Source organism: Chanos chanos, chromosome 6 (assembly GCF_902362185.1).
Source record: "Chanos chanos chromosome 6, fChaCha1.1, whole genome shotgun sequence".
NCBI lineage: Eukaryota > Metazoa > Chordata > Actinopteri > Gonorynchiformes > Chanidae > Chanos > Chanos chanos.
The window spans coordinates 28,197,609-28,220,456 of record NC_044500.1 but is presented as its reverse complement, the minus strand read 5'-3'; the positions used below and the strand labels follow the sequence as shown (position 1 = coordinate 28,220,456).

General features: G+C 41.1%; 2 protein-coding genes across 3 annotated transcripts; both read right to left on the bottom strand.

Moving 5' to 3' along the window:
- Window positions 1-11,956: 11,956 nt before the first annotated feature.
- tarbp2 (TAR (HIV) RNA binding protein 2) lies at window positions 11,957-17,056 on the bottom strand. Of its 2 annotated transcripts, none has more exons than XM_030777155.1 (7): window positions 16,896-17,056; window positions 15,922-16,239; window positions 15,567-15,636; window positions 15,018-15,135; window positions 14,545-14,672; window positions 14,045-14,237; window positions 11,957-12,519 (listed from the first exon to the last, which is right to left on the bottom strand). In XM_030777155.1, exons 1-7 carry the CDS (start codon window positions 16,946-16,948, stop codon window positions 12,362-12,364), a joined length of 1,038 nt encoding a protein of 345 aa, XP_030633015.1. In that variant the 5' UTR covers window positions 16,949-17,056; the 3' UTR covers window positions 11,957-12,361. The 2 variants fall into 2 exon arrangements, with proteins under 2 accessions (XP_030633015.1, XP_030633014.1); XM_030777154.1 differs by having other exon boundaries at window positions 15,567-15,693; window positions 15,925-16,239.
- Window positions 17,057-20,033: 2,977 nt separating this feature from the next.
- Window positions 20,034-22,767, bottom strand: LOC115815258 (FK506-binding protein 5). The gene is made up of 4 exons (XM_030778214.1): window positions 22,507-22,767; window positions 21,367-21,845; window positions 21,013-21,160; window positions 20,034-20,351 (listed from the first exon to the last, which is right to left on the bottom strand). Exons 1-4 carry the CDS (start codon window positions 22,765-22,767, stop codon window positions 20,034-20,036), a joined length of 1,206 nt encoding a protein of 401 aa, XP_030634074.1.
- Window positions 22,768-22,848: the final 81 nt, after the last annotated feature.

The window sequence follows — 22,848 nt, the reverse complement described above, 5'->3', positions numbered from 1 at the left end:
TGGCGCAAAACGCACCATTGATGAAATCGGCTTAAGAGAAATAATTTCAGCGAACAGAGCAATATTTGCAATATGTGTGTGTACAAATCAGATTGAGTGTACTTCATATTTTGCGCCGCATCATAATATATAATTTAAATTGTAGAATATGTAGGCATACTTTGAATATAGATGCCTCGTGGTGGAATATGCATTTTTAAGTTTTCCTGACCTCGTCCAAATTTTGGTAAAGAATTTCAAACGCGAGGCGAGCTACTGATGTTGAGGAAGTATCAGGCTATCACCTATTTAGTTTTCTAATACACAGTTTGTTTATCAAATATCTTGCACCTTCGACTTCTTTAACATAGATGTTAAATCTATTGCTATAATACATTTGTTGGGGGGAGGGTTTGTCTCTCCCATTTGTTTCCTTTGTTACTTGATCTCTCTAATGTAATTGTGAACAGTTAACAGTTTCTTTAAAAAAAAAAAAGGAAGTGGAGCTTTAGGCTACACTGATTCAGCGAGGGACAGATACTGTCTGTGCGTCACTCCCTTTACTCCGGTTGGTTGGGTGGGTAATTCATGAACTGGGTGGGGACTATAGGGCTGTGCTTTACTGGGAATGGGGTGGGGGGCTGGGTGGAGATAGTCATAGTGTGGAGGGGGTCAGTAAAGCACATGTTGTCTGTATGTAAACATATTTAGTCCCTCTGAGGGTGGAGTTGACAGGTCAAAACTCACGCCCACCCTAAACATATCCCACCTCTTCTTATATAAGCCGACAGACACGGTGAGAGGGAAAAAAAAAAAGAATGACACAAAGTACGGGCGAGTCAAAAAGGTCAGAGGCATCAGACTGTGTAATAAAACTTTCAAAAATTTTATTTTCATGTAAAATTTACATCACTTTAAATTAAAAACATTTGAGACGTGAATTTATGTGGCCTTTAATATTTAAAGTATGAGAATCTCAGCTGTTAAAACCTCAGTGACACAAAAATACCTAATTGTTCATATTACAATTATTCTAATGACTAATTCTGACTCTATTCTAATTCTAATTCTAATTCTAATTACTATTTATTATTCTTTTACTTATAAAGATAGGCACTGGAGGGGGGGGGGGGGGGGGGGGGGCAGGCCAAGCACCATGGCAGATTACCTAAATTATAACTTATATGTTGAGTAAAGCATTTTTCAAGTAATTTCTCTTTACTGATTGTACTGAGGGACAGTGTGACATTTTCATCTCTGTTAAATACTACAACTATGAGAGGCAACACATATAACATATTTGACATTCACATTCTCAAATAATAGGAATGAATTTAAAATGTTCCTATTAAGAACAATGTGGTTTTTTTTGTTTGTTTGTTTTCTTTAAATTCATCTGAGTTATGCAAGATTGTATTAATGTGTGTCTGGTGTGTGGGTGCTTTTTTTTCTTTTTTTTTTGGTGCTATCTCTCTCTTTTTGTCAAGCCATTGACAGCCTCTTTGTCTAGCCATAGGTCGAATAAATGCAATTAGGCCTTCTGTAAGTTCAGTATTTAATGTGTAATTCCATAAAACTCTCTCTTGAAACGAAGGTGAAGAAAAGGAGGAGCTACAAAATTAGAGCCCAGACGAATCTTATCACATAAAGATTTCATTACCGACTTTGGTGTAAAAGATTGTACCTGTAGAACTGTTTATACTTGTTTTGCCTGACATCTAGTGGCAGAAAAGAAACGGTGAGAGGAAAAACGGTGTCACAGGAGGCTATTTCCAGATGTGAAAAAAAACTTGCGCGCTTGACGAATTGCAAGACTTTGTCTATTGTTATGTTACTCTCAAGCAAGTATGCACGCATCATCTGTGCACCTTCTCGAATCAATCTCCAGCATGTAAATTTTGTGATTCGTTTCAGTGAAACATGGAGTTCAGTCAGCTTTAATATCCACCCTCACAGTAAGTGATAAATGTGATATAAGTACAGATCTGTATTGATTTGATGACTTTGGAAGAAAAAGAAAAAGAAAAAAAACTGAGGAGAAAACATGGGGCAGCCTTCTTGTAAAGCCTTATCTGTTACATTTCACAGAATAAATGGATTGGATTTATTTTATAAGAACAAACAATGAAAGTTGTCTTCATTTGTTTGGATAAAAACTTTAAATCAATTTAATGACTGCCATGCTTATCTCTGGATTCCAGTTAGACTGTCAGAGCAGTGAAAATGTCCTCCACCGCTGGTGAAAACAGAAGAAAAACACGCGTTTGAAAAGCACTGATTCAGAAACTAAGCACATCTTCCAGCCGATAACGCATTGGCAGTCTAATGGGTAGATGATCTGCCCGTCATTAAAACTGCCCTTATATAGCTCTGTAAATGTACTTTCGGCAGCACACCTTGAACGCTGATTAAAGAGTGATTAATTTTCAACTAACACGAGTGTGAACGTAAACGAACGAGCAGCCTCTACCCTTTCTTCTATGAGCGCAGGTTTACTGATGCGAGGAATACACACACTGCCACCTGCTGCTATTTACCTGGTTACCAAGGCAATATCGACTACATTGATATTGAGGCTGTTTAATAGTAATAATAAAAAAAAAGAATTATCTTTGATTTGTCAGAATAAACTGCATCCAATGAAAGTCCGTACGATACACTCATGCGCAGACAGCAGGATATTTTTATATCTCTATATTTAAACAAAGTTCTGATTACAATTTTCATTATCTTACTATGATGAGAATTTCTTGATCCCCAGGATATTGCGCAACGAACTGCTAACAGGTTTCGTTTCAATACAGCAACAGTAGTTTACTTCCTTTTACGGCTTCCTTCAGTTATCAGCGCGTCATAGCCCAAAGCTGTCAGAAGCCAGAGCGCGAAAGTTTGCGTTGGCGGGGTAACAATGGGCTAAAATGGGAATGTTTCAGGTTTTATATTTAGAAGTACGGCAGAAGATACTGGAATATGTCACCATGCACAGGATACAGCACAATAAATGGTTGAATTCTGTAGCTCCTGTTCGAGAGTGAGTTGAAAACACCGGGCGCCTGAGAAGGTATGTGTGATGCGTAGTGGAAATCTGCAGCTCGCATCGAAGGAGTTGCTCGCAGCCACTGTATCGATGTTATTTTCCATGGCACCTTAAATTTCTACTTCTGCATTATAAAACATTAAATGCACCTTGTTTATTCAGTTTAAAGTCTGCGAGGCGTTCTGTGGCGACCGCAATAAGAAGAATATTAACGCGTTTAAGCTCCGTAACCTAACCTCACCTAATCACACATGAATCGTTTCATCATACGAAACAAAGTCGGATACAGAGTATATTTGATTCGAAATCGGACGATGGAACATGGTTGTCAGCTGCTTGTAACGTCGAAATTTCCACTTTAAATACATCCACAAAGGAACAAGCGGCGCGATCAATCGCATCCTGATTCTAACAAATGCAAAACATTTAAATAGACTCAACTCTCATTCATATGCTCTGTGAGGTTCATGTGATGGGCCTAAATCTTTCAAAGTCTTTATCACTTTATTTGGCTGCATTCTGTATCAACGTAGTTATGATGACTGACATTATTCGAAGACAGTTCCACCTCGAGGACTTGTAATTTCTGAAGAATTATTACCTTACCCCCCCAGGTATACTATGATGGAAAGCCCTTCTTCGACTGATAGACGTCAGGCGTGGGCACACAGCAGCCGGCGCTGGCAAACCCTTGAGGACCCCGAGAGCGGAAACGCTTGTCCGGGGTCCGCAGACCCGCACCTGTCTCTTCAGGACGATGTCTTCTTGGATGGTTAGTGGCAAGTTCGGGTTAGGGACTCTCGGTTATAGCTATTCACCTTTTGGTTTTTAATTTAAGCCTGTGAATAAAACACAGAGAAAGCTTCCTGACAAGTTAATTCCACAAGGGGCAACATTGTGTCTTTTATTTGTGTTAGAAACGAAATGCTAAACATAAAAAAGGACTGGATGATCCACTGTCTAATAAAATGTCAGGAGTGGGACAGAGTAAAGCACTGTAAGCTGAAAAATATTGTGTGAATGTCCATAAGTAAAAGTTAACAGCCATGATGATTTCTGTGACTTCTGCTTGTATGGAGTGAGGCTAACTGGCAAGAATACAGCCCCACAGTGAAACAGAAGTGTTTCACTGCGAAGAAACAGCCACAGTTCAGGCCGAGAGCTAATAGAAAAGTTGCTATTAGCACAAGTAGGTGCTAAAACTAAAAGCAACAGTTCTATTCACTACTTGTCAGTGCAAATACACCCATACACACACACAGAAACAAACACGCTCACGCATGCAAACACACACACACACACACACACACACACACATTGACACTATCTGTTGTGTGTGTTATAGTTTCCACAGGATGCTCTACAGGAAAGATTGAGACTTGGCTCTTAGGCTGCGGGTAAGTGTGGGTTTGTGGACACATGTCCGTCCGCGTCAATGTCATGTCAGTGCACATGGCACATTCTACATTCTGTCCAACAGTGGCAGAGCAAGGTTGTCAAGGTGACAGGCAAATGCTTGAGCTACAGTGATTCAGCATCGAGAGCTGAATCAGAGTTTGGTAGATTTAAATCGATCGGTCAGCGGTAAAGTGAACGATGCATGGCTCAAAGCTTTGATCTAATCCTGCAGTTCTGTGTTGTGGAGGATACTACTGTCAATCTCATGCTCACTTTGTTGTTATAGTCAGAGGCCTGAAACCTTTGAAAGTGTAGGGAACTCACGATGCTTTAAATCATTAAGCCTTGCTTTTAAATAGAAAGAAAAGATGAACGCAGATAACTCAAATTTTGTTTCCCTCAGGAAAAGATTACTAGCCCATAACAATTAACACAGAGTAAAGAGAAGAAGTCACCTGCATGAATGTTTTACTGACATATTTTTGGCTATTTTTGGCTTTGTTGTTCAAAGGCTGTGATGTGATACATGAGTTGTCTTGTGGTATGTGTATGTTTTTAACGTGGATTCCTGCTGCATGCCTGCAGCTCGCCCACAGACACATGCTTTCTTAGATCTGATCAAAAAGGTTGTTGTGCAGGGTTTTGTATTTGCTTTTGCTTTTTTCCCCTTCTCTCACACATGTATGACTCATTCTCAGATCAGAGGCTGGTCCAGAGAATCTCAGCCATCCATCCATCGGTAGGTTTGAGATGAAAACAAAAACAAAACATGCTCTCCATCTGTTAAGTAACTAACTAACTACATATCAGCTGAAGGACAGACCTTTGACATAGTTCATTTTATGTTACATTATCGCTCTGAACCTGTCACTCAGTCAGTGAGATAAACAGTGGCTTGTCTTTTCCCTATATGAAATGACTTGATCACACAGAGCTTTTTACCAAAGTTTGAGTAGTTATTGATTGCATGTTAAAAAAATTAAATGTCAGATGTGAAACGTGTCTCCTTTTGTAGAGTCTTTACTGAAGACTTGTAACAGCTTTGAGGATGATCTGAGTCTTGGAGCTGAAGGTGAGTGTTTACAATAGACGTTGTTTAAACCATTTAAGAACAGAAAAGAGTAAATAAAATACACTAGTGAAGATTTTCTTTACTTTTCCATTTTGTCTAAACTTCTGTTTATTTTTGCTTCCATTTTATTCAGTTCTTATGACGTGTGTGTCTGACTGTTTTGTTCTGGAATTACATTTTTTGCAGTGGAATTGTTTGAATGGAGTTATTTGAATGTTGAATGTCAGGGCATTCCATTTTGTTATAGTTGTATAGTTACAGTTTGAATCCACGTGCTCTCTCGCATTTCCTCCACCTCCCCTTTCTTTACATACGATATGGATCATCTGTCTCATATGTTTGATTTACATTTCCATAGCCAATGAGCCTCAGCATGTTTGCACAATGCCTGATTGGCTAATTTGATATCAGAGCCCTGAATTTACTCTGCATCTGAAAACAATGGATTCATTGTGACATCAGATGCCTGCACTTCTTCCTTTATTGACACCCTGCATGTCTCTCAGATGCTGCGAGCATTAGTCTGACAGAGATGGCTATAGACAAAGTGAGGTTGGGGTTTTTTTTGTGTCTGAGGGTAGTGGGAAGAAGAACAGGCCATCAGCTGTAATGTTTGAAAGGTCAGTGCAGCAGTCTAACCAAATCCACGTATCCAGGAACAAAACTTTGTGACGTGGACACACAAAGGCACTGTTTATTGCCAGAAACTGGCTCACCTCCACCACTCTTACTGAAATTGTTAATCTTCTTATCTCTTCAACAGCGACAGCACTAGATGTTGAACCAGGCAGAACAGAGATGGGGTAAGAAAGACATGTATTCACTTTTCTAGCTATTGTTGTGGGAGTTTATATCGAAAAAAACCCCTAACTTACTGAACTCCTTCATTCTTTTTTTTTTTTGTGCTGGTTCATACATCACTACAGACACTGTACGTTGCTTATGCCACCACCCAAATCACGGCGGAAAAATTTTACGACGAGGTATGTGTCCAGTGCCCTGCTCCACTCTCTCCCTCCCTCTCTCCCTCCCTCTCTCTCTCCCTTTCTCAGATCTGTGTCACGCAAATCTGTTTTCTTCATATACGTATATCCCATCTTCACCCCTAACTAATATCTCCTGTTTATGTATCAACAGCACTCCTCAGCAGAGGCTCAATCTGCCTTTCTACAGCATGGGTCACAGCATGGCATCCAGTGCTATGTCCACAGCCACCAGTAAGACCGCCTCAAGGTAAAAGGATTACCTGAGCAACAATGCTTTGGCCAAACAATCCCAAACACACAAAGCACACTTAAGCTTTGAGCTTAGCTCCTACCGACGAATTCTTTTGTGCTCTTGTTTCGTTTACAAATGCAACATGTCATGGTTTTCCCTTTCATGTCTTTATTTGTTCTGTTTGGTTCTCTCTTTCATACTCTTTACTTCTCCTCTTGTCTTTTTGTCACTTTCCTTCTGTCTCTATCTCCACCTCTTACTATGGGTGCCTGTCCCTGTCCCTGTCTCTCTAGTGTGTCAGAGGTTCTGCGGATGTGTACTGAGGATCCCGAGGAGACCCTGTATCAGTTGGGTTTTGGTTGTGAGGAGCCACAGGTTACAGCTCGTATCCCAGCTCGGTTCTTCACGTTCCCCTCCCAACTCAAAGGAATCAATTTTCGCCTGTTCCTCGAGTCCCAGCTCACCCGGATACGTCAGGAGGACCCCAGCCTGTCCCTTGCTAGTAAGAACATGGAATAATGCTGAAAAAGCGAGGACAAAATTATTAAATTTGGACAAAAATCATTGCCGGAGAGTTGTATTAGTGACATAGTCAGAGACATTTTTGTCCACCTTTGTTACATTTGGAATCTCTGTATTGCCGTAAACAAGACTCTGGTTGATGTCAACTCTATACAGTATTTATTGTCAATATCAGGAAACTGTATTGCATCTTCTCTCTGTGCAGGTCGTTTCCGGCAGGTGGAGGTGCTGACAGCCATGGCCAATGCCTTCTATTCCCTCTATTCTCATGTCTCTCGCACACCGCTGCAGAAGCTTGCCCCACCCGAGTTCAGCTTCTCCTCGCCCACTGTGGAGCGCACCATTGGGCCACGCTTTTTCGGCAGTGTACGCAGCGAACCTCGCTCGCCAGTGGAGAGGCTGAAGGACACGGTGTCTAAAATGTGTCTGTACACAGGATCCCGGGGTTCCGACTCTGTATCTCCGAGCCAATCCCCACGGAAGAGGAACAGCTTGCCAGACGTGGTGGGCATTGTACTGGACAACCAACGAGAAAAAACAGAGATCCTTAACATGGACGGGAAGAGCAGAACGGACAAGGTTACAGAAAGACAGAGAGAGGTAGAGCGAGAGGTTGAAGTCAGGAAGGACAGGAGTGATCCAGATAGGTTTAGTCTCACAGACATGGAGAGGATCCAACGCCTGAGGGCTTCGCTATCTGGGCAGAGAGAACGTCTGAAAGCTAGGACAGGCTTGTTCACGTCCAGTCATGAATCACTTGACTTGAAATGTCCTCAGAACTCACTTGGCAACATGGCTATACCGGAACAGTCCGCAGATCCCTTTTCACAGGCTTCTCAGTCAGACAACCCTCATGGTACCACAGGGCCAATTCCTAAGATTACCCATGATGTCATCTGTCCCCAGATAGTGGAGTGTGTGCGCCAAGCACCCTACCGTTCTCCACAGACAGACTGCAGGGCTGCCGGGGCTTTGATCGAGAGAGACCAGAGCAATGATCTGACTTCATCCATTAGCCAATCTGATTCAAAGGAGAATCAGTCTCACGCAGATCTCAGTACTAAAGCAGAGGACAGAGAGGACCATCTGGATAAAGATGCCCCACAGGTTTATCTGAACCAGGCTGCCCTGCGGATCACTGTAACCGGCTTGGATGGAGACGTTACCTCCATCCACAGAGATGCACTTGAGGACACTTCATCCTCCAACACCAATGACGACAAACTTGTCCGGCCTCTGCCAAGTTTTTGCAAAAAGGGAAACCAGAGATATCTGAGTCCTGTCAAAGCACCCGCCCTTGGCCATGCTGGCCATGACACGAAACAGGTCAACTCCTTTGAGTTAGAAGAGGTCTGTCATTTTCTGCAGCTGTGACTCACAGATCTATTTGTCTATCATAAGTATTCACGTTACCTCTCGAGATAAGGGCTATGCAGTGCAGATCTCTCCTGGTGTCTTCCACTGAAGTATTTTTTTTTTTTTTTTACATAACACATTTTTTAAACAAACCACTCCACCTCCACTCTTCCCAGCAGAGAATGACTCACACTCACACAGTGTCAGCGAGTGCTAATACAGAACTTCTAAATCAAGTGCTTTTCTCTGCCTTTCTTCTCTGATAACACTATTTAGATTACAGTAAGTCAGTGTAGTGATGTTCTCTGTGTATATAACAGTAGACTGTGTAAATTAATACACTGTGACATATGGTGCTACAGAAGATCATGCATCATGTGCAGTATCTTCACATGGTGTGTAGATTGCACTAGTTTACCATTTTTTGTAGAGGCACTGTAGCGAATGAGAGTTACCAGCGTGCTGTTTTTTTTTCGTTTGTTTTATCAGGTGCAGAGTGCGGGGGAGGAAGATGTAGTTTCGCCAGAGCTGAAAAGCACTGCTACACTGACTGTGGAAGTGACGAGTCAACACAAAGGTACGTCAAACCCGTTTTTGATCATCGTGGTTACCAAAAGATACCAGCGGTCCCCCATGCGAGTGTGTGTTCAGACAGGGAGGTGTTGGGGCCAAACGGTCACTAACACATTAATTAAGTGAGAATCAGCCACTATCAGCACCATCACTCTTGTGATCGTGAAAGACTCATGTAAGAAGAGAAGCCTGCAAACAGGAAGTGTTGAAAAAGAAAGTGCAGAAAATCTTTGATAAAACAATGCTATTCTAAGAAACATCAAGAGGAACTGTTTCACCACAAACCGAAGAGGGGGGAAAAAAAACACGAGTCATGAAGTTATTATCTAGCCATCTTTCTCTTTCTTTTTTTTCCTTCAGTCATTTACTTTCTCCTTCCTTCTCTCTCCCTCTCTCTTTCTCTCCGTCAGGTCTGCCTTTGAGAGGGGATAGCTTTCAGTCAGACAGCAGTGGTTATGCAGAAGAGGATGTGCACCTCTCCCTACCCATCGCTGAGAAACCCAGTAACAGCTGAGAAGCCAAAAAAAACCCCTGCTGGCGTCACAGTTCAGCAAATACCTCTTAGTTCTGCCATCAGCTGTATGCATGCCCTCTACATCACATTGCTTTTCGCACAAACATCCCCTTGTACTTCTAATGAGCAGCTGTCTCTCACAAAGCTGGTCTATGCTTCCTGATAAGAGTTCTGAGACAAAAGAACTCTCTCAGGTCATTAGAATGAATGTATAAATATAAACTGGTTTCGTTTCCCCATTTTTTATGCTTTATTTTTAATGCAGACGTAGAATCAAGGTTTGGTTTCAAACAACCCGATTCATAGGGAAGTTGATTAAGGAATGAAAGATGTCATTCTCCCTCTCGTACAATGTGAAATGCTTTTAAGGTTGCTCTCTAGTTCAAATTTTGTTATTATTTGGAACTTGAAACTGCCTTATTTTCAGTTGTTGTACTTAAAAACAGACAAACACTGGATCAGTGTCATCTAAACCGAATGGGTAGATACATGAAGGATACAAGAATGGGTCTAAAAGAATGGGCCTCATCCTTCTAATTTAGAGTTTGAAAGTTTTGTATGAAACGGAACGGATCATTATAGACATGAACCAGTCCTCACAGCTCAGAGAGGAGAGGCATAATCCTCTGGACACTGTTACTGTCTGAGAAACATTGTTGCTGGGTTTGCAAAGAGGTGAAATATGTGATGATTATTGTACATATTGTACCACGGAATATTTCTCTCACTGCCTTTTTACTGTGAGGCACTTTGTCAGGCTCTCTCTGTGAATGTGCTTTTGCAAAAGCTGGCATTATTTATTGATAAGATCAATAAAATTTCTAATTTATTTCAACATAGCAGGATCGGTAACATCAAATGGTGGATACATATGACAAATGACAATATTTTATTAAATTAAAAAAAAAAAAAAAAAAAGAGATACAATTCATGACTTAGTGCAATGCAGGAAACAAGACAACGGAATCATTCTTGTAGTTTCTGCTTGGTCAAAGAACAAAACTGCAACTGAACATTGCTATTTGAGACGAGACTCTGTCTGTTTGCTTATCATTTGGTTACACGGACATTCTTTCAACCACAGTAATTGACCAAACACAATCAAATTCATGTACCAGATTCAGCCATTGCAGCAAAGAGAAAAGCTTTCAGTTTCTCATCTCAGATTAGGTGCTTCATTTAAAATCTATGCCAAATACATAGTTATCACTAATTATGAATTAGTGTACTGAGTCAATAAAGGGAAGGAAAAGAAGGGTTGTGATAAAACCGTGGGCTGGTACAGAGGTAGATAAAGTTGACACAGTCTTTCCTGTAAGAATTTAAAATGAAACCTGAGAGGAGTTGGCAACACTGTCGTTTCTGGCCCAGTGAGGTACGATAATGAAGACTACACTGTCACTAGAGTCCAGCTGGTTTCATTTCAAATTGGTTTTTCATTATATATAAAAAAAAAAATCTCAGACAGCACTTAATGGAAGATTTCTATAACAATATTGCTGTATTAGCTGAGGACCTCTTGATTTGCCCTCAGATTCTATAGCAAGGGGGCGGGAGAGAGAGATTTACTCTCCATTATTTGAGTATTTTCTTTAAGGGCAAGTTCACAGAAAGATGTAAATGGCCAATCGTTGTTAATGGTAGATTAGTGGAAAATTCTAGAGAGCAGCAGCGTGATTGTTCACATTACAGCTACCTTTTTGGCCCAGACTTTTGACACAAAAATCAAGCAACACATGGGAAAAAGAAAAAAAAAATGAGCAAAACAAAACAGTAAAGTTCCTCTGCATTCCCAAAGAGGAGACAGTGATAATCATTTAAGAGTTCATCAAGATTAATTCAAAAATTGTTCAAGAGACCAGCAAATGAGACACTAAACCACATACACAATAAACCAGAAAATACCAAACTAAACCAAATATTTTGGGTGTACTAAAAATCCTACTGTTGCATGAAAACACACCCAGTATAATTTAAAAGGGAATTCAGTGAACGGATCATAAAACACTTTGTATGTGGAAAAATTCTGACAATAAAACATACAAAACAGTTACTCTTACAATCTTATTAAACCATATGGAGGACAATAGGTAATGACTCGTTACTCATTTGACCTGAATAACAATGACCAGTCTTACGATTATTACAAGAAAAAAAAAAGTCACTTTAATTCATCATTCAAATATCTCAGGTGGCACAAACAACATTTAAGACAAATTATTAGGTTGTTTTCTGAGGCCCCTATTTAAAAACAAACCAACACAAAAAAACCCACAACTTTCCCACAACTCTGTGGGGTTTTTTTCTATAAGGAGGCTAGAGGGCCAATGGGACTTTAGTTTAACCTCACTACCATTCAGAGCTCTTTTCCCACAGGGAAGAAGCATTATGCTGTCTGGTCTCACCTTGTCTTTTTTTGGGGGGGGACCAATTTCAAAGATTTGTTCAGTTCATCTTCCTATAGGGAGTGTCCAGGGCAATGGAGATGAGTGAAATACAAGCACAGAGCAGTGTGAGTGTGCACCTAGCAACCAATGAATGCTCACTTAACAGAACCAAGAGCACGAGGACTTAGACCTGTGAGGGGGACGACGTCACCTGTGTTTCCTTCATCCCGAACCTCTTCCTTTCACGCCAGAGGAGAAATGGAGGGGAGAGGAGAGGTTGAGAAGGGGGGGGGTGTTCTGATTGGTCATTTGCCACCTGCCATGATTTTGAGGTACTGCAGGGCATTGTGGGCGGCGCTGGCACGTGCGGCATCCTGGCTCTGGGCAAAGCCGTGGCACACGGTGATGGGCTGAGTGGACAGCTCCACCAGACACTGGCACAGACCACTCAGACTGCGCTCCTCTGGGAACGGCGAAATGTGCACATGCACAAATGCACACGCATTCACACACACACACACACACACACACACACCAACAGAGAAGGAGATGTCAGTTCAGAAAAACTCATAAACAATCGTTTAAAGCGACTTGCACAGAGTAAAAACAAACAATGGAGCTCGAAACTGCATTTGTTTGGAGACGAAACCTCAAAGCAAAGGACTTTTGGCATGGAGATAACAGTAGTCAGATACCTCATTACCTAGCTCTTTCAAGCCGTACGTGAACTAGGGTGGGAAAACATCACAGTGAGACATTCTTTAGCTGGGCTGCAGCCTAAAAATTATTGTTTCGATGAGCTCTGTGGAATCCAGTCAAGCATGGTTTGTGGTATGCAATTTAATATTTGATTGAAATTGTGATGCAGAGCAGACGTGCAGAAGAGCAGTCACCACATTTCCACAACACTCTGTCTGTGATCAAATGAGGCCAGCCACGTTTCCTGAAAATATCGGTAAGAACATCTCAAGAGTGAGTAAGCGATTAGTGCTGACGTACTTGTTTTACACCACGTTTTCCGTAGTCAAATTAAAGAACTCAAATCTAATTGACATTTCTCAACATTTCTTCTCATAAATTTCTACCAGTGTTGCCTTTTCACAAACCTGTAAAAGTGCATCAAACTCAGATTATTTAATCCCCAGTGCAACACCAGAAACGATCAAGTCTCTCTGACCTCACATGCATTGCCTCCATCAACCACTAGATGGCATCAGTATTCTAATGAGTCACTGGGGAGAAAAGGGCCCAGTATGATTTTAACAGGATAAAGAAAAAGTGGTCAATGTAATATAGAGCCTGGGTCAGGTTTCCCATTCACAACTGTCTGATTATGTAGCACAAAGAGAGAGGCTTTGAACCTTCATATCAGTACAGGGGCATGTGACTTCTCAGAAAGAAAATTTGTCTGTAGCTCTGGATAAGCGTGTTGGTTAAAATGTCTGTATACATATGAAAATGGAGCATACATAGATAGCGCAGACAGAGAGGAAACTCATTAATAAAATCATGTACGGCTGTCGTCAAACAGGAGAGAACATGACTGCATTACATTACTTAGTGGCAATCTCCTCCGCTCTGGGAAAGTGATGTAATTCATTTATGGTTATCTTTGTTTGGATTATTGCTTAGAGCACAGCAGAGAAAAACTGTAACTGCTGTGGTTCGATATTTTGACTTGGAATTCCCCTTAAATCCAAAATCAGAACAAAATCTTTTTCATTCCACAATCTCGCGCCTTAAAAGTAGTTTAAGTAGAACAATCTTAAACTAGGTCACTGGCCAAGTTATTTTACCTTGAAATGGAAAGACTAAATATGTGGTCCTGACAAGTTTTAAAGTTATTGCTCTACTTGCTTTTTGGCAGCTTACTTAAGAGTCTAACTTAGATTAAGGGCAGTCAGTTAGTCGTAAGCGTTTGTGAGTTAGACGGTGTTGAACTTTATCTCAGGGGTTTGTGTTAGAGGGGCCGTCAGGCTTAATCTTACCCAGGTCCAGGTAGCTGACGTCAAAGCGCTGCTCCTCAGAGAGCTCATGAAGAAGGGAACAGAAGTTGGAGTCGGGCAGGCCCAGAGGATGACTACGTAGTTGAAGGATTTTTTCCCCAGCAGAGTTACGCAGAGAGTCCCAAGTACAGCCAAAGCCTTTACACTTTCCTCCTTCTAGCCTGCCCCCCATGTGCTGAGAGAGAGAGAGAGAGAGAGAGAGAACAATCTGAAACCCTGGTTCTCTTCACAGCCAGTCTCGTGAGCTTGACTTGCTCTACGGCCAAAGCCAATAAACTCCTGGACTACGTGGAAAATTGATGCTTCACAAGCGTCACAAAAGGGCGTCACACCCTCCTTTTGACTACACCATTCAGGGAAATGGTATGTTTTCTCTTGCAGAGGATATAATTCTATTAACTTTTACATGTTGCTCCAGTTATGAGGACCTGAGCTAACACACAGTTCTCATTTTCCTTTTCCGCTGGAAACTTTGCTCCCACCATGGTGAAGGTGTCGTCCTCTGCTTCGGCTTCGTGGCTGCTGCGCAGGTCGACCGGCACGTCGTGGATACGGGAGAGCATCTTTGCCGCCGCGTTCCGCTTGGCAAGTTTCTTCGAAGTGCCACTTCCTGTAGCATTAAGTAGGAGGACAGACAGATTCTAACTGAACTAAACTCACCTAAGCAACAAAAGGAACACACTTTCAACTGGAGAGGGTTCACGAATCTTAATTACTTCTCAGATCACAATATTATCACATAAATACAGAAACTATGATGATGTTTGAATTACTCAAAGCTAATACACAAGCCTGATTCTGAAAATGACACACAGCTGGTATTAAATTTCAATCTCCAATCAGGACACACATTAATCCATGACTAGGACAGGATCTTTAATGCAAGTCTGAAAGACTAACTCATACAACCTGACAGATGCAAGTAATATTTTGACTTGTGACTGCATATATTTACCAATCTCTACAAATCGTTCCACTCTGCAGGTCATGGTGAACTCTTTGCGATGAGCAGGTCCAGACTCCTGAGTCACGGTGTACTCTGGCAAACGCCAGCCTTTCTGCACCACTAATTCCTGTCAGGGATTACACTGAATGAGATTAACAGGCCCTCAGTCCATTAGCAGCCTTCTAACTGGGACAGGACGTCAAGTTTTTAAACCCGCTGTAACTAGAACATCAGTCCAGAGGGATCTGGATTGAAGAGGTCTCCCAAATCAAGATTACGACTAGTCCTGGCCTAAACAGCATTCTGTATAGACTAGATAGGACCTTGAGCTCCGAGCTTAATCTTTCTTTTGGGGGATTGGCACTTGTCATAGCACATAGCAAGAAGATGCATATACTATTTATTTTATATGTAATAAGGGTGACAATAAGTATAAAGTGAAGGTATACAACACATGTTAATGAGTTAACAATATGAATGAGAATCCTCCAACAAACTCATGCAAAGATGACGTCACATCCACACATACACACTTTCACGGACCTGTCGGTCACTCACCTGCAACGCACCAACTGGATTACACTCAGCTTGCTGCGTGGAACTGGAGGATTTCAACTCTGACTGAGGGCTGAGTAAAACAGAGTAAAACTGACTAGAGTCAATACAACAGGTCAGGCAACAATCTCTTCTCATCTTTATTATCTGTCGTGATTTAAAATAAACATGTAACAAATCCAGTAAGAAACCCCACACACAGGGATTACCCTGTTTAACCAGTCTAATGAACAAACACATGTGACAGTGTTTGGAGACTAATCATTATGCTCAGTTTCACTTCTGTTTCATATTACAAATCTTCCAACCACTTTAAATCAAACACCCGATTCAAAAGACCACGTCGCGCATCACTCACCACTCTCCCTCCAGAGGCATGTCGATCCCCACGAGTTCCTCTCCTCCAACTCCATTCCCTCCCATTCCCCCCATCATCCCTCCCTTCAGCATCTTCAGGGCAGCCTCTGCAGCTTTGTGCTTGGCAGCCTTTTTGCTGGGACCCTGGCCGGTGCAGCTGATGTCTCCCACGGACACGCGGAAGGTGAAGTTGGGTTGGTGGGCTTGGCCCTCGGCCTTAAGAAGGTCGTACACCGGGGTCTTGCCTATCCGCGTTCCATATTCCTGCAGCAGACTGATGGGCGTCTTCCCGGGGTTCACAGCCAGCATTTGCTCAATACTATAACAGAGAGACAAGACAGATGAGGCTCAACGTTTTTTTTTTTTTTTTTTCAAATGAAAAAACAAAATCCCCAATCTTTAACACATCTTCACGCCACATCTTCACGCTCTAAGGTGTTGAGCCAAGAGATGGGATGTGTGCTGATCTGCTGTTACTTTCAGAAAGGTTTACTTTTTGCAATGGTTAGCCCATGGGATGTTAAATTGTTGGCACTGTTACAAGAATCGTAGAACAAAACAGGGGTCCTTCATTATCTCGACAGCAGTTTCTTTTGTAGGACATGGAAACCACTGGATTTATGTCGCCATGACTATTTTTAGATCACTGAGAGCACCACATGTGATAGAAGAATTATACACAACACAAATCTGTTATCAACTTTTGGAACGTACGTCGAACAGTTCTCATCTTTACTTCACAAGTGCTTGGTTAACAGGGTAGATAAGTTCCTCTTAGTTTGCCATGGGCAAAAGTGAAGGTAAATAGGCTACAAGTCCATGGTGTCTGCATTTATTTGGCAATATTCACATTTTAACCATTAAACTGAAATGAAAACCGATTCGATCGGTTCGTCAAAAACATTATACAGTTCAATATCTGCAGCACATTTGACTTGCTAGCTTGCTATGAAATTCATGCTAGCATAGCATTACCTGGTACACCCAGAGTTTCTCTTGCAGCTGCCCGAGATTCTCTCGTCGTTCATTCCCCAATAACGAAGAAAAGGCCTGTACTGTTCTGTGTTGCAGAAGCCCCCCCAGAATGTGGATATTTTCTTGATGTCATTAATAATTTTCAAAACGGAGGAGACAGCGACAAGAGACGGTCATCCCCTCTCTCCCCGTCCCACGCCAGATGACGCTTCTTCTTCCATGCAATTTTATGACGACGAGAGACCCACAAAAGAAGCTTTATCGCCATCTACTGGCTGAAGTATGGAGTGGCGAAAGTAACTTCTGTATTCCTGCAAAACATTTGATATCTTCGGACTGGTTTTCGCAGTACAAACATAAGCAATGCAACAACGATTAAAGAGTAATCTGATTAATGTGAATATTTTTCTACCATTCTGTCTGCCTCCAGTCTCGACCACAGAAGAAAAATATTTAGGGCTTTTCATGGAAAAATGCAGTACAGGTTTGCTGTATTTGAGTGGTATGGTGTGATAGCATTTACCTCTGCATTTGAAGCTCAGTATAGTGGTATGTGATGTGACTGGCTGATCAGAGAGGGACTGGGGTCTCAGAGAGATGTCATCGCTGTCTGCTCTCTGATCCAAGAGACAGATCTGCTTCTGTGACTATCATCTTAAATATCTGACTCAGTTGACAAGACTGACTATACAATTTCAAATCTAGAACACTCTTGGGGCTTTCAAAAGGCACAATGCCATTGTTTTTCCAACAGCAACAACAACAAGAACAACAACAACAACAACCAAAATCTCTAAACTTTAACACACCTTTAACTCACTTTGCCACCGCCAAAATCACTTAATTCTGGAAAATGGGGTAGATTTAATTACATTCTTTTTGACCCACTATAGGTCAAAAAGAATGAATGTCCCATTTAGTGTGGTTATAGTACCATCACTATAATTTGGCTCGTAATTACTATCCTGTTGCTAAGCAACAAGAATTTTCTCTAATTACACTCAAAGTAGAAAGAGTGTTAAAATAATCCATCTTTAGATACTCAATTTTTGAAGCAGATTTACATAGCTGTTCTGCATTTTTGGGTTGTGCCAATACATGATAATTTCAGAAGTTTCATGTGGAAAATATGGCAGAAGATGGCAATAGACTAATCCAATTCAATCGTGATTAAGTGTCCATTTGTTTGTAGCTACAGTATTTCAACTCTCATACACACATACATAAAATGTTTTTGTGTGTATGTGTATGTGTGCACGTGTGTGTGTGTGTGTGTAGGGGGGGCGGGGGTGATCCACCTTGCTCATGTCCAAATTCTGCCTTCTCTTCTATATTGACTAATGTAGTCACTAAGCCACCAAGTTATTAAATGAAAACGACAACACATTTTTTCAATGACAACTGGATGAAATGGGATTTGATATCCCTGAAAGTATTTTTCTGACTTTCAGGTTAGTGGTAGTTTCTTTAATGGCTGATAATCATGTTTTGCTGTTCCTTAGCTTCTTCTATTTTTGGTGTTTTTTCAGAGACAAAAAAAAAAATCTAAACTTTTGAATTACGAATTGATGTGGCATTAGACTGTCATTTGATGATGGCAAAATTGATTCTAACAGGAACGTAGATTTTTAATGGCAATGTACAAGAGAGTTCTAACATTCTATTGCAGGAGAGGTGGGATGTTCCACCCCAAATCTGGTGTGCACTTTTGGCTCCATCTATAGGTTAAAAGAGGGACTGTGTACACAAATAGCTCTATAGGAGGAGTGCTGTACAAAATGTACTTCGATCACACGTCAGTGAACAGACTGTTCTGTCTGTCTGAACACACCATTTGGAAAGACTTTTCATTAAAGCAAAGCTAACAAGTAAATGAATACTGTACATGTGAGCATAGAATGTTCTGTGTCTGTACACACATTCACAATATGAACTTTGTTTAAACTCTCTCTGTTAAACAAGCATTTCAATTTTAGGGGTTACAGTCACTTAAAGAGAATATTCAAATGAGTCATTACTTTAAGTTAATTTTTTATAATGTCTGGCACACTCCATACTGACTGGTAAGTGTTAAGTATGTGAACGGTAATTTAAACAGCTGCTGCTTATAAAGAAACTGATTAAATGTTAGATAAAGCCATGCAACTGCATCCTTGCTGAGGCTATGTAAAAGAAACTTAAGAACGGAAAAATCTGTGTCAAATGAATCCCTCAAAATTTTAGGTTTAACATCAAATACACACAAAATGTACCTAATACTATGTCTATTCTAAGAGTGCACCTGTGAAGCGTCATCAAAAGGTCAAAGAAAAGTGGTTTTGACATGGCCAGTATCATCTTTCCCAGAGTCAGACTAATCTACCAGTCAGAACAGTGACGACACACAGGAGTCACATGTGTCCCTGTGGGTCCATGTGCGGGGGTGTGAACCAGAAGTTTCTGGTCCTATAAATTCTAACACTAAGACAACAGCTGTCCTGTGTAAGGACACGAGAGTACATTCTAATGAGACAGCACGAACTCGTAGGATGTAGAAAAGGTATAAACCAATTTATTTAAAAAGTCCAGTGAGATATGCTGCAACATTTGGAACCGAGTGTCAAAGTCTGGTAATACAATAAAAAAAATATTTGGTTATACAATAAAAAAAAGCCCCAAACAGATTTTGACACATAAAATTTCTGTAAGATTTTGGGGATAATGCCTGATATTGAAATGACCAATAATGATCCGATCCATTCTTTTTTCTCCTCACAGACATAAGCTCTCAAATATTTCAAACTAACACATTTGAAAATAATGTTCAACATAAAATCCACTATACAAACAAATTCGTGGCCCAATTTACAGTTGGCTCCCCAGAAATAAGTGCAGCAAAATGACGGAGGATGTTGATATCAAATCTCAAATCTCAGACTCAGAGTGATCATGTCTCGCTTCGCCACTCTTTCTGTGTGAGTGGTGAATATTTTGAGGATTTAATGCTTTTTAAACAAGTGTTTTTCAGGAAAAAAAAACTTCAGGCGCAAAACTCAAGCCCACAATACCTCTGTGCTATTGCGGCTGTACATCTCCAAAAGAAATGACAAAGTAATCATTGTTCTTCTTTTCCTGAATGACTTGAAATTGTAATTCTGCTCACAAAACGTCTTGTTCTTCAAATTCTTCCACGTCTTCCGCAACCGGTTCTTGTGTAATCTTCTCAAACTCCTGCTCCTGCTCATTTTCTTCAACATTTTCTGAAGCATCCTCTATAAATTCTTCTTCCATTGGTTCTCCAATCTCTGTTTCCTCCACAAGCTCCTGTTCTACCTCCTGGGTCTCTATCACCATCTCCTCTGTTTCAACTGAAGAGGCATCTATCTCTTCTGGTGGAGACTGGATCTCCTCTGTAACAGTGACTTCCTGATCCTGATCCTCCTCCTCAGTGCCAGCTTGAGGACTTTTAGTCACCAACTGAAATACAAAATATACTTCAGCTATTAGCATGTAAATGTTTGCTCTGGGAGAGTTAAAGATTAACATTTATTTTAGAAGTAGTTATTGGGTATATGTACACAGATAATCATTGGTGTGCCCCTCTTGTCCCTGAACTGATAAAGAGCTGGCTTAATGTTTGGACCTTACTGTAAAGAAATATTCTGCGGGTACACACTGTACATGCTGCCCCTGAGCTAGTACTTAAAAAAGCCATGAAACATTTTTATATGAATATTTTCAAATTCATACAAGGGGTGTATATTTCCCACATATATTTTCATAATAAACATTATATATATATATATATATAATTAATTTATTTAGATTCATTTGGTATATATTTATGATTACATGTATTTTATATTGTTTGATCAATTACATACTTGAGCACATGGTCACTTTGTTCTTTGTTATATGTTTTCTTGCTTAGTTTGTTTTTGATGCATTCTATTCTCGCTGCAACAACTGAACCCGCCCCCCAGCTGCAGGATTAATAAAGTACAGTTTAATCTCATCTAATCTAACATAATCTAATCCAATCTGATCTGATCTAATCTAATTATTGCTAAATACTTAGACACTGGTCTGATGTCTAGTTCTAGTGGATTGTGATGCTGTGGAGCTGATCTGGTTTCACCTGGCTGTGGACAGCTTCCAGCTGGGCAGCGAGCTGGGAATGAAGACTCTGGGCATGGTCATGATGTTCATCAAGACTCCTGCGAACAGACTGAAGCTGGTCTTCCAAAGCTTGGGCTCTCATGGTCTGCTCAGTTTCCAGTAGCTCCCTAACAAAGTAATAATACAAAGAAGCACCACAAGAAACAAGAAGCATTAAAGCTATAGCCATATCTTAGCTATAGCTTCCTCAAAATTAGATTTCTATTAAAATGATTTTAAATATAAATATATAAAATTTTAGAAAAGTTGTGATTTTGATGTGTACTCTTCATTCTTAGCTTCACGGTAAAGAGGGAGATGACTTGATGCTTACTTGATACCCATGACCTCCTGCGTATTTGTGGCGAGAGTTTCTTGGTGATGGATGAAGGATTCTTTCAAACCAGACAGTTCCATGCCCTGTTCTTCCAGCTGCGATGCCAAATCATCAACAGCCATGATCTGCTCATCAAGTTGGGACTTGGTGGTTGTGACAGTTTTCGTGAGACCCTCGATGCTAAGTGCTAGCTCAGAGTTAGTAGTCAGGATGGTGCTGACACTTTGCCTCACGGCGTCAATCACCTCGCTTTTGTTCTTGAGTATATCATGTAGGGTTGCCGTGGAGATGGCGATCTGCTGCAGCTCGGACAGCTTAGTGTTCATCTCTGAATGGATGGACCAGAACTGACCTTTAAGGTCAGTGCCCTTTACCTGTTCTGAGGTGGCAATGGCCACCTCTGCCTGCCTCTGAGCCTGCACATAGGCCTCCTCCAAGGCCACCAGACGCTCCTCAATACCTTTGGCACCAGAAAGCTAGAGAAAGTGATGAGGAAAGAACAGTTAGAAAAAGATCTAATAAACGCTCCATTTGTTGATGCTATCAAAAGTCAGGAAACCACATGGTATCTGTTCAACATTAAATTTTATTCACCAGGTTGGTGTTGTAAATTAAGTCATATTTTTGGTTTTGCAAATGAGCAAACAGAGTGAAAGGCGATGTGGAGACACAGCATTTTGACTGAATTCAACGACTGCTTAAGAAATGTGATACTGCGTTCCAGGGACGGGGTTACTATTAATGGCATGGCTGCAGAATTTACACAATCGCTGGTTTAAGGTTAGGGAGAGCACGTGCAACCGACTACTACAGTCAGAAATCCTGGCATAATTTTCTTAATATCTCTCATAGATCGCAGTTTTATAGGTTTTTGTTATCCCCATTTGTATTCCAACACATAATACATAAAATTTCCCTTAAAGCTCCCTTTGAACCCGCTGTGCCCGGGGCATACTTCTGGCAGAGCCGCATAAACCACTCGTAGGCGTGACATTTTTATGCATTTTACAGCAATGAGAGCAGAGATATAATATTCAGCGCTACAAAAAAAAAAGCCGTAACGCGGTCCGTTTGTCTATAACACCCATAACAATTCATTATAACTTGTCTCTGCACGATGTATCAGTTGAAACTCACTTGCGCATTATCAATTCCCAGCTGTTGCTGAAACTTGGTAATTCTTAGCTGCATTGAGGAGAGGGTTTCCGACAAACTGTCAATGGTTTGCTGTTGCTGGCTGCAGAACCAGCCGGCTGAGGAGACTCCAACGACGATCAGAAGAAAAAGAATACAAGGGAGAACATATTCGCTAAGTCCTCGCGACTCTGTCACCGAGGGCTCCAACAGCAGGAAACTGTCGTCCTGTTTGGGACTATTCTTTCCCTTTCGCTTCGTCATGATGTTCTCTTCACGCACCACACAGCCGGACACAGTCACAAGATCTTGCACACCTCGGTGTGACTCTTTATTCAACCTCTT

Excerpts from the sequence above, each read along its gene's own strand:
- LOC115815258 (XM_030778214.1), bottom strand. The coding sequence starts at position 22,767 with ATGACGAAGCGAAAGGGAAAGAATAGTCCCAAACAGGACGACAGTTTC. Across the intron at positions 21,846-22,506 it reads TGGGAATTGATAATGCGCAA|CTTTCTGGTGCCAAAGGTAT; the intron begins GTGAGTTTCAAC and ends CACTTTCTCTAG. Across the intron at positions 20,352-21,012 it reads TGGAAGCTGTCCACAGCCAG|TTGGTGACTAAAAGTCCTCA; the intron begins GTGAAACCAGAT and ends TTTGTATTTCAG.
- tarbp2 (XM_030777154.1), bottom strand. The coding sequence starts at position 16,948 with ATGAACGACGAGAGAATCTCGGGCAGCTGCAAGAGAAACTCTGGGTGT. Across the intron at positions 15,136-15,566 it reads ATCCAGTTGGTGCGTTGCAG|GAATTAGTGGTGCAGAAAGG; the intron begins GTGAGTGACCGA and ends AATCCCTGACAG. Across the intron at positions 12,520-14,044 it reads CGTCAGCTACCTGGACCTGG|AGGAGCGCAGTCTGAGTGGT; the intron begins GTAAGATTAAGC and ends CGCCGTTCCCAG.